Below are 11,242 nucleotides of genomic sequence, written 5' to 3' on the forward strand. Positions count from 1 at the left end.
CTCCCCGCTCGTTGAAAAATGTCTTCGGGGCCCGCACCTCCCCACACGCCTGACCTGCTCTCGCCATTTCGCCCTGCTCCTCCCGCCCCCACACGCCAGGCAGCGTGTCCCCTCTCTCTGGAAGGCTCTCCCCTGGGATAGCGGGAGGCTTCTCCTTTATCCTCCTAGGGAGGTCTTCTTTTAAAACATCCTGAACAACCAGCCCACCAGACTCTTGCTAGCCTCTTGTTCTCCAGAGTGCCTACTGTCCTTGGATGGGCCCTGTAGACACTGGTTATTTCGTTTTTGAGAGCTTGTTTGGAGGTTCTAGCAGGGGAGCGCAGCTACTCGTATACCCTTGACCGAAGAACGGTCCTCTCCTCTATCGGGGAAGGTCGTCCTCTTCGACCGAGCGCGCAGCTTCGGGAGGGACGCACATGGAGCGGTGAGGGAGGAAGGGGACACCCGCCTAGCCAGCCAGATCAGCCGAATCAACCCTGGCGATCAATGGGGTGACAGATGTCGCAGCCAGATCGCCCTCACATCCGGTTATTTCGTTTTTGGACTGATTCTCCCCAGTCGCCTGTGGGAGCCACGAGGGGCAGGACTGACTACTGTTCCATCCGCAGGCTCTGGCCTGGCTAACAGCTGCTGAAGACAAGTGACAGATTCGTTGTAACATCTCTCTGCTTTTGTGCATGTCTGCAATTGTCCACAACAAAAGGCTATTTTAAAAAGTCATTTGGGGGCGCCTGGGGGGCTCAGTCGTTAAGCGTCTGCCTTCGGCTCAGGTCGTGGTCCCGGGGTCCTGGGATCGAGCCCCGCATGGGGCTCCCTGCTCCGCGGGAAACCCGCCTCTCCCTCTCCCACTCCCCCTGCTTGTGTTCCCTCTCTCGCTGTGTCTCTCTCTGTCAAATAAATAAATAAAATCTTAAAAAAAAAAAAAAGTCATTTGAAGGAATGAATGGATCCGTGGCCTTTCTTTCAGAACTAACCTTCCCTGTGTCTTGCGGAGCTGGCTGCAGCATCACCGAACAGGGTAAGTAATCAGGAAACTGTGAGAAGAAACAAATCATTTCATTCAGAGGCAGTCAGCTCACATGTAATACGCGCTCAATGTACACAACTGGGAAAAGGAAGGATGCAGAGCACAAAACGGCAACAAGAGAACCCCCCAAAACACCACGCTCCCCCCTGTTGCCAGTACCCGGAATAACATCAGGAACACGAGCTTCCGAGTGTCCCGTGGGCTCCCTCACACACTAATATGGACGTCCACGTGTGTGTGCTACAGAAGTGAGAGCCAATGACACACGTGTCCTGTCGTCTGCTCTGCTCCCACCCCCGCCCAAACCCTCCTCCGAATGCGTTATGCCCGGTTCTCGACACCGAGTTCCGCCATTCATGGGGCTTCGTCAATCCCACATTTAATCTAGCCAGCGCCCTTGGTTGACTGGCCCCTCATTCAATGGTGCTTTGCTCTTTTTTGCCACGAGAAACCATGCTGCCATAAACCTTCTTCATCCACCTCGGCACAGTTTTATCCAATTAAGTCCACAGGCGATGCCGCTAGAAGGGGAACGTAGGTCAAAATCACATTTTTAAGGTTTTTGGCAGGTTAGCTCTCCAAGGTGATGTCACTTCAAATTCCCAGGACCAGATCATGAGAACACTCAGGACCACAAAACTGTCTTTTTAAGTGATTTAAAAAAAAAAAAAAAGTTGTGAAACACACACAACGTAAGACTTAGGTTTTCAGCATACCGATCAGCGGCGTGAAGTACATCCACATTGTCCTGCAATAATCCCCAGCATCCATCCCCAGACGGTTTTCACCCACCCGCACTGAAGCTCCGTCCCCAGTCAAGGCTAACTCCCCGAACACCATTCTAGGCTCCGAGCCTCTGAATCTGGCCGCTCGGGGTCTCCCAGGTAACTGGCATCAGACACTTGTGTGTCCTTGTGTGTCCGGCTCCTGTCACTCAGTCTAATGTTGTTCGGGGTTCATTCGTGTTGCAGCGTATGTCAGAATTCCCTTCCCTTTTAAGGCTGACCCGTTACAACTTTGGAGAAATTTATAATCTTGAGACCCATGAACACGCTGGGAAAGAGGGAGGGTAGGGCAGCTTCCCCCAGGCCGAGTTCACAGCCGAGTCTTTCGGAGGCACTGCGGGTAGCCAGGACTCCCCCGGCGAGACGTGGGGCCCTTTAGTGACCCATGACCCAGCAGTCAAGGCGACGGACGACTTCTGACTTCAGTACGATCCCCTGTCCGGCAGGGAGCTCTTTCGTGTTTAGAGCTCATCCGGGCCAACCGGGGCGGGGGGCGGGGGGCACTTCTTTCTTTTTATAGCTGAGCAAGTGAAGGAATAACATGCCCGTATAATTAGGTGGTCGGATGAAGGGAAATATTTAAACCGTAGGTTGAAGTGGTACCTTCAAAGGCTGAGAGGCTATTTTCAAGGGCTTAAAAAAAAGACAATCACAGCCTGTGCAATCTAGAATTTCCTCCAAGGTTGCAATTTGAAGGCCCACAAATGTGAAGTCATTGCTCCGTCCCCTCTCCTTCACTCCTGGTCACACCGCAAGGTGCTGTGAGCAGGGACCTGGAGGGGGAGAGGAGTCACCCACCGTGAGCAGGAAGGGGTATGTGTTGTCCCCCAGCTTCTTCATCAGGCTCTCCTGCAGTTTCGTGGGGGCCCTGGTGGCCTCCACGGGCGGGAACACCTGGGCCTGAGAGAAGTACAGGTCCCTGCGGAAGCTCAGGCCGATCACATCGATGTCCTCCTGGCCGTAGCGGAAGGCGCAAGTCAGAGACACATACACTGGAAGGGAGACAGAGAGGAGGGCGGGCTTGTCCCATCGGCATGGCGCCCCCACCCGGCCGGGTGCGCACGGGCAACCGTGGACCCCACCCGCCCCTCCCCAGCAGCGCCCACCCACCAGCCTCTGGAAGATGGGGTTTGAGAACCACGCCACCCAGCCGGCCTACACCCTCCTGGAGATGCAGCACCTTCCCTGGGGCTTATGTGGATTACGCCAAAGACCTCTGTGAGTCAGAAGGCGGGGAGGGAGGCACCTTCCATGAACCACTATTTTGCCTACAGACTCCCTTGTGTCCTCCATCCCACCACCCCCTTCTCTCGACCCACCCGCTTGGGGACCTCGGGAGGCTTTTAACAGAGGGTGAAGGTGATTAGCAGAGGGAAACAGCGTTAGGGAGCAAGACAGATTGGGGCTCGGCCAGAGCAGGACAGGCGCTCATGGACCAAGAGGAGAGAAGCAATCCAAATCCCAGAAACGCTTTTTTCACCTTGCTCAGAAACTTATCAAGCATTCTCTAAGTCAATACCTCTGAAAATTCAATTTGATTAAACAGACATAATCCGTGCCTCCAGTGGACCGAAAGGATTATATGAAACTATAGGTTTTGAGGGTGGACTGTGTACAAGTCTCTAATGGGGTAAATAAAAGCACACAACATGCATTCTTCTTGAACAGAAAGCATGTCAGAAGTGGTCCCCCCAAGTCCCTAGAAGTCATTAGTTTGTGGATTTTGTCTATGTCTTCAACACGAAGCTCAGAAGAGCCACTGATCCCTTGCCTGCCCCTCATCCAGTGTTTGTGAGAGCAAGGTGCCCAGAGATGACCTGGCGTTATGCCTCCCTCACTGGACACTGCTTTCCCTCAGAGAAGGTGCCCGTCTCCGGCCAAGGGCGTGGGCTTTCCAGGCTCAAATCAGGCTCCTCCAGGTGCCGCAGAGAAGCATGGCACCCAGGAGGAAGTCAGAGACAACAGAAGAGCCATGCCCCCTCAGTGCTGACAGCCCCACATCTGATGTGCTCCCATGGGCACACCCAGGGGTGGGAATAATGCCTTGTGGTTGCCAGTAGCAACCACTCAAAAAAGCATAGTTAGAATGGAATTGAGTCAGTGACATTATCATAAGGATAACTCAGGTCTGCCCTAATTTAGTTTATACAACTGTTATTAGCACCAAACTATTTGCCCCACACATCACAGCTGCCAGAGATCGCAAGGATGCTGTGCTTTAGAACCACCACAGTCAGCATTAAAAAAAAAAAAAAAAGAAAGAAAGAAAGAATCTTCCAGCAGGCTCGATTTCCCCCTTTTGGGATAAACCCACCAACGAGCCCTCCTGAGTTTTGCCCCTGGCACAGCTGATGGAGCCTACGGACCTACCCTCCATGCTCCCTCCACCGTTTACTTATCCTGCCACCCTGGCCAAGCGGCTTTCTTGGGTCTTTACCTTCATCTGAGAAATGGGGACAGCGAGCTCCGACGGGAACAGGACAGTGTCCTGAAGATTATATGAGGGAGCGTGGATGACAGGGCCTGGAGGTGATGGGTGTACGAGGGAGCACCTGCTGTTTCCCAGCTCCTCCTGCCCAGAGATCAGACCAGACCTGTTCCTGGGAGGACGAGAAGCCCGGCTCACCTTTCTTTTCCTTCACAAGCTCGGGATCTACCAACACGACACCATCTAAACCAAAAGGGAGAGAACAATGAGGGCAGAGAAGATGAAAGAGACCAGATGGGGCGCCTGGGTGGCTCAATCGTTAAGCGTCTGCCTTCGGCTCAGGTCGTGATCCCAGGGTCCCGGGATCGAGCCTCACATCGGGCTCCCTGCTCGGCAGGAAGCCTGCTTCTCCCTCTCCCACTCCCCCTGCTTGTGTTCCTGCTCTCGCTCTCTCCGTCAAATAAATAAATAAAATCTTAAAAAAAAAAAAAAAGATAAAAGAGACCAGAGGCCTTCTTTATATATTTATCTATAGTTTTTTTTTAAGATTTTATTTATTTATTTGACAGACAGAGACACAGCGAGAGAGGGAACACAAGCAGGGGGAGTGGGAGAGGGAGAAGCAGGCTTCCCCGTGGAGCAGGGAGCCCGATGCGGGGCTCGATCCCAGGACCCTGGGATCACGACCTGAGCCAAAGGCAGTCGCTTAACGACTGAGCCACCCAGGCGCCCTTATTTATCTGTAGTTTTGATTTTGTTTTTCAAGGAGTTTCCATACCCAGCGTGGAGCCTGAGGCAGGGCTTGAACTCACAACCCCAAGATCAAGACCTGAGCTGAGATCAAGAGTCAAGACACTTAACCGACTGAGCCACCCAGGTACCCCTCTCTGCAGTTTTTGATTGCACAAGGAATCCATGTTCATTATAGGAAAATTAGAAAGGGAAGTTAAGCAAAGAATAAACAAAGTCGCCCAAATATCCACCACTCAGAGATACCCTTTGTCAACATACTGGCGCAGAATTTTTTTACTATATGTATATACACTTATATGGATGTTTTTACTAAAAAAATGAGATCCCACTCTACAGACTGTTCAGTTAACTGCTTTTCTCATACAACTATAAATTGCAAACATCTGTTCTTATACAAACGCACATATAATACACACTCACCATTTTAATGGCCACACATGGCTCCATTGAATGGACATACCATAACTCATTTAATTAACCTCCCTGTTAGGGCATTTATTTCCAATTTCCCCCATTATCATGAATATTGCAATGAACATCCTTACAGATACATTTTTGTATCCATCAGCGGTAGAACTGGATTTGGCTTTCAATGACATAGTGCCAAATGACCTTCCAGAAAGCATTCTGCTCAGGGCCATTCTCATCCTCAAGTGCCTAGAAATGCCAGGTTTTTTTATACTCTCTCTTTTTAAAAATAGCTATTTTAGTTGAAATAATTATCGATTCGCAGGAAGTTGCAAAGATAGTACAGAGAAGTCCCTCTGTATCTTTCATTCAGTTTCTCCCAGTGGTTACATCTTAGATAATTGTAGTACAATATCGAAACTAGGAAGCTGATATGGGGTACAGGGTATGTACAGTTCTAAGTCATTTTATCTCATGTGGATGTTGACAGTTCCCTCACCAAAGAGCTATCTCTCAGGTCATCCCCTCCCCCCACCATCTGTCCTTAGCATGCCCCCCCAACTACTGATAAGTTTACCATTTCTGTAATTTACCATTTCTATAATTTCATCATCCCTAGATTGTTATCTAAGTGAAATCATACAGGCTTTTGAGATTGGCTCTTCCCACTCAGCATAAGACTCTTGAGATCCACACACTGTTGTATCAGTGGCTCGTTCTTTTTTACTGCTGAGTAGAATTTCATAGTACGGATGTGCCACAGCTTGTTTCAACTGGTTCACCTATGGAGAGACATTTTGGTTCCTTCCAGTTTGGAGCGATCACAAATAAAGCTGTCATAAACAATCGCATAATGGGTTTTTGTGTAGATGTGAGTTTTCCTTTCTCTGGGATGAGTGCCCAGAAATGCAATTGCTGGGTCAGATGGTAAGTATATGTTTAATTTTTTTTTTTTTTTTATTTGAGACAGAGAGAATGAGAGAGAGAGCACATTAGAGGGGGGAGGGTCAGAGGGAGAAGCAGACTCTCCGCCGAGCAGGGAGCCTGATGCGGGACTCGATCCAGGGACTCCAGGATCATGACCTGAGCTGAAGGCAGTCGCTTAACCAACTGAGCCACCCAGGCGCCCAGTATATGTTTAATTTTTAAAGAAACTGCCAAACGATTTTCCAGAGTAGGTGTTCCATTTTACATTCCCTCCAGCAATGTATGAGTGATTTGGTTTCTCAACATCCTCACCATCTTTTGGCATTGTCACTATTTTTAATTTTAGCCATTCTGACAGGTATATAATGATACTTCAGTCCAATGTGGTTTAATTTGCATTTCCCTAATGGATAATGATGTTGACCATTTTGCCACGGGCTTCTTTGCCATCCATGTATCGTCTTCGAGGAACGGCTTTTCATGTTTTTTGCACATTTTCTAATTGGATTTTGTCTTTCTTATTGCTGAGTTTCTTTATATAGTCTAGAAATGAGTCCTTTGTCTCCCCCATGCTCTGAAGTGGTTTCCAATCAGCCAGTGGCTACCTTGCTGATGTTTTAATTTGCATTTCTTTGATTAGATTATCAGCAGAGCCGATTTGAAACCACCAGCATTAAAATTAAAATCTCACTCCAAACTCAACTTACCCACAGGCTCTACTTGTTCAACATGGTCTATATAGTCTCTCTTTCCCAGATAGATGGTCACCTGTAGGAAGAACAGATGCGGATTCTAAGTGGCCAAAGAACACTAGCGCATGCAGGTTAAAAATCAGCAACAACCAAAAAAAAAAAAAAAAAAAATCAGCAACGACCAAAAAAGCCCCCCAAAACCCCCCAAACCTGGCAACAAATGACACATTTTGATTAGTCTTGAGAAGACTTGCCGCCTGGCTCTGCAGTCTGCCCAGCACCTCCTGTCTCCCCTGTTGGCTGTGGGCAGAGACTATGGATTACAGGCAAGTTGTGCTCTCTCCTCAGCCCCATAAATCTGCTCCAAGGAAGACTTCCCACCCCTCTGGATGGTCCCTGTTCTCCCACCTTTTCCCACCAAGCCCAGGTCTGACAATAACCGGTGGCCTTGTTGAATTCACTGATGATACTTTAGTGGAAAGTTATACTTATGCCAATGAGGCTCCTCCTGACATTTAAGCCTCTTATTTCTGCCTGTGAATGAAAGGTTTCCCCTCCTCATTAGAAGAATTTCTGAACTCAGAAAGAAGCAGGAGTCCCAGAATCCCTGAAATCCTACCAGGTGAGCTGCTGGACAGGTACACCAGAACCCGTGCTCTGAGCAAGAGGGGCGGGGGAGTTGGGGGGCAATGATCACTGTTTCGGTCTTCTTCCTGTCTGTTCCGTGCCCTTGGCAGTGAGGGGTCTCCGCCAACCCCCTTTGTGGAAGGGCATGGATGGTGTTCACCGTCACTCACCGCTCTAAGCCACAGGACGGTGAGTGCCTTGATGGTAGGAATTCTTTCATCTTTCGGCCATCAAGTTTCTACCACAGTACCTGGTGCACGACAGGATTCTAATTTACATTTGCTAAGGGCACCAATGAGTGAGTGCGTGCATCTACCTAGCCCCCTTCTTCCTTAAGCCTCTTAAATTTGTATTCTTATGTCCGTCAACTCCCAGAATCATTTCTGTTGGCGTTCAGTCATCTCCTATTTCCACCCCCTCATATCAGATATCCTGGAGTGAATCCCTACACCTTCACAGTTATTTGATGTTGAAGCACCCAAAGGACTACATAGTCAGGTGGCTGGGAAGGAGGTAGGTGTGGGATGGTGTGAGGATGTTTTCTGGACAAAACAAAACAAAACAAAAAAACAAAACCAAAAACAGTGTATACAAAGCCCAGAATCAAGAGAATGCTTCTGGACCAATGGCTTCATCTGGAGGTGAATGGCCACCAGATGGGGATGCAGGCTGATGCCAGAAAGGGTCTTACAGGACCCAATCTTAAAGACTCTTAAGAAGATGTTAAAGCATTTTTTTTAAGATTTTATTTATTTATGAGAGAGAGAGAGAGAGAGAGAGAGAGAGTGCACACGCGCAGGGGAGGGGCAGAGGGAGCGGGAGAAGCAGGCTCCCCGCTGAGCAGGCAACCCGACGAGGGGCTCCATTCCAGGACCCTGAGATCATGACTTGAGCTGAAGGCAGATGCTTAACCGACTGAGTCACCCAGGTGTCCCCAGTGTTGAAGTATTTTAAGCAGGATGAAAGACCTACAGCTGAACAGCATTTGGAATGTTTATCATGTCTCAGGCGCCAAGCTCAGCACTGTCTACATTATTTCACTGGATCCCCACAACTACTCTGTGAGATAGGAACTAGCCCCATTTTATGGAGGATACAATGTTGGCAGCAGAGTGGAGAAAGACTGGATGAGGGGAAAGCCAGTTAGGCGTCTGATTGAGATTGGCGGTAGGGAAGACTGAAGGTAGGTGGAGAGAGTGTGTTTTCTTCTTTTTCAAGCTTTAGCTGTGGAGGAAGAGGAAATGGAAAGGCAAGAGGGTCAAGGGGAGTTTGTGGGTTGTTGTCTTTAAGATGCATGAGGTCCGTACTTGTTTTTACGCTCAAAGTACTGGAAGGGAGGGAGAGGCTGACGGTGGAGGACGCTAGTGGGGAGGCGGACCCTGAGACCCAGGTGTAAATAGCATGAACCTCAGATGGGAGCACAGGCATGTCCTCTGCTGCAATGGGAAGGGGAGGGGAGGAAAGGGGCAGGAGCAGGAATAGTAGTGGCGCTGAACAATGTGGGACTGTGGTCCACCTGTTGCTTGCTCAACCAACAAACCAAGCGCTCTTCTTCCTGGATACAAGTTGCCAATTATGTTCGGGGTTCACCATCCCCCATGGGGTCCCGTGCTAAGAGGAGGCCAGCCCCAGAGGATGGTTCTTGATTGGCCTGATCCAATTATGATCATCCAATTCCTTTTGGCTCAGGACTGGTTTAGGGTGGGCATGTGACCCAGTTTTGACCAATGAGATAGGAGAGAAGTCTGCTGGAGGGCTGCTGGGAAAATATTTTCCCACTCTTTAGACGAGATACCAGGAAGTAAGAGCCTCTTCCTTCTTCAGGAAGGAAGTGAGGGTGAGACACCTGGAGCTAGAGTAGCCATCTTGCCACGAGCTGGAGGATGAAGATCACAGCAGAGGGCAGGGTGGAGAGAATCAGAGAAATGGGCCCAGGGCTCCTGGGGCACCATGCCTGGAGCCAGACAGAGCTCTCAGTTGGAATAGTCTTAATATGTGAGACATTAATGGATGGATTTCCGCCCCCCCGTCCCGCCCCATATACAGCAATTCTAAATGTCTTGGCTCAGAGGTTTCCTATAGGTCTGAGGGGATAAAAAAGTGGGAAGATGACACAGGCCGGCAGGAGTGGTTTCTCTCTTCTTCTGCCAGAAGTCAAGACAAAGTGTGCTGGTAAGACACAAAGCTGGGAGAGAGTTTGGGGAATGAATTGTTGAGGGGGTCCCCAAATTATCACCCCAAAGTGGAATCCCTCAGCTGGGAGTAGAAAGGACAGAGAGTGCCCGGTGCAGATCTGTTTTTCTTGTGTTGCACTATGAGGATCAGAGGGTTTCCTTTGGGCCCAATATAGGCTTAACATTTGAGAAACCCTAAAGAAAAAAATCCAAAGTTCAGGTTTACAAAGCACAGAAAATCGAGCTCTAAGAAGTCCCTTGATTACCTGCTTTCAGAACTGCGTGTGCTGGGTAAGTGTCTAATGGCACTGATGATGATTCTCTGGGTCCTGCCCCTTGACTCAGTGTCAGAAACAGTCCCCAGGGCTAAGCTGCTGGAGTGAAGAGCGACCGAAACCAACTGTATGAAGAGCGGTTTGAAAGCAAAATTCTCAACCACTTCTATGGGAAGTTCTCAGAAGTGAACCAGAAGAATGATCTAGGTCCACCCTGTCCGGTACAGTAGCGACAAGGCACAGGTAGCTTCAGGACACTTGAAATAGGGCCATTCCAAACTGACACGTGCTATTAAATGGAGAATACGCACCAGACTTCAAAGACTTAGCAAATGAACATAAGATGTCATCAATAACTTTTATATCATTTGCATGTTGAAATGATAGGTTTTTTGCATATACTGGGTTAAATAAAATACATGATAAAATGAATTCCACCTGTTAACTTCTTTTTTAATGTGGCGGCTACAGGCTTTAAAATAACATTTGCCGCTTGAGTTGGATGGCGCCGAGCTCGATTGTCGGCCCCTAAGAAGCCACTGAATGGAGCAAGAAGACCCCGTCCATGGAGGCTGTGGGGTGACCTTCCATCAGGCCTCCCATGCCAGAAGTTCATGGGCCCATCTAGACCGTCTACTGAGCCCCCGATGGAGCCAACAGGGGCATCATCTCTACTGATACACAAGCGGCCCGGATATTGGTAGCCAAGTTCCCTTGCCCAGTGGCCCTGAGCCAAGTGCGCATTGAAGGCATGGTGGCTGGGGTAGGCGCACAGAAGATAGAGCTGCCCTAGTCCAGCACTGGGGCTTTCCCCAGGCAGGCAGCAAGAAGACAAAGGGCCCCGCGAGTTAGTATCGACAAAGCAGTGTTTGAAATGGTTAAGTCATTGGTTCAAGGCCAGCTAGGAAGACAAGTAAAATTGGAAGTAAGAGGGTGGGGACTGAGAGATGAGGAGAAAATTAAGGGTCTCGGGGCTAAGTTCTTTAGGAGACTGAAAAGAAGTTGTATGTGTGCAATTCCTTCATTCGATCACGTCTCACTCAACATTCATCGCAAATAGAGACGGAACACAGGCACAGAGCTTCCCTCAGCCTCTCAGGATTTTGGTGTTGATCGTGCCTTTTTTTTTTTTTTTTTTTTTTTTTT

General features: G+C 49.1%; 1 protein-coding gene across 1 annotated transcript in view; it reads right to left on the reverse strand.

The window, feature by feature from the left end:
- SAG (S-antigen visual arrestin) overlaps positions 1-11,242 on the reverse strand; it is a 28,384-nt gene that overhangs the window by 16,839 nt on the left and 303 nt on the right. Inside the window, exons 2-5 of the mRNA XM_025886661.2 lie at positions 7,036-7,096; positions 4,439-4,483; positions 2,611-2,804; positions 975-1,034 (exon numbers count right to left, since the gene is read on the reverse strand). Coding sequence (XP_025742446.1) covers positions 975-1,034; positions 2,611-2,804; positions 4,439-4,483; positions 7,036-7,096 — 360 coding nt within the window. The remainder of the gene's footprint in view (positions 1-974; positions 1,035-2,610; positions 2,805-4,438; positions 4,484-7,035; positions 7,097-11,242) is intronic.

The sequence above is a fragment of the Callorhinus ursinus genome, unplaced genomic scaffold, assembly GCF_003265705.2.
Source record: "Callorhinus ursinus isolate GAN/ISIS: 27379988/994484 unplaced genomic scaffold, GSC_fseal_2.0 scaffold2, whole genome shotgun sequence".
Taxonomy (NCBI): domain Eukaryota; kingdom Metazoa; phylum Chordata; class Mammalia; order Carnivora; family Otariidae; genus Callorhinus; species Callorhinus ursinus.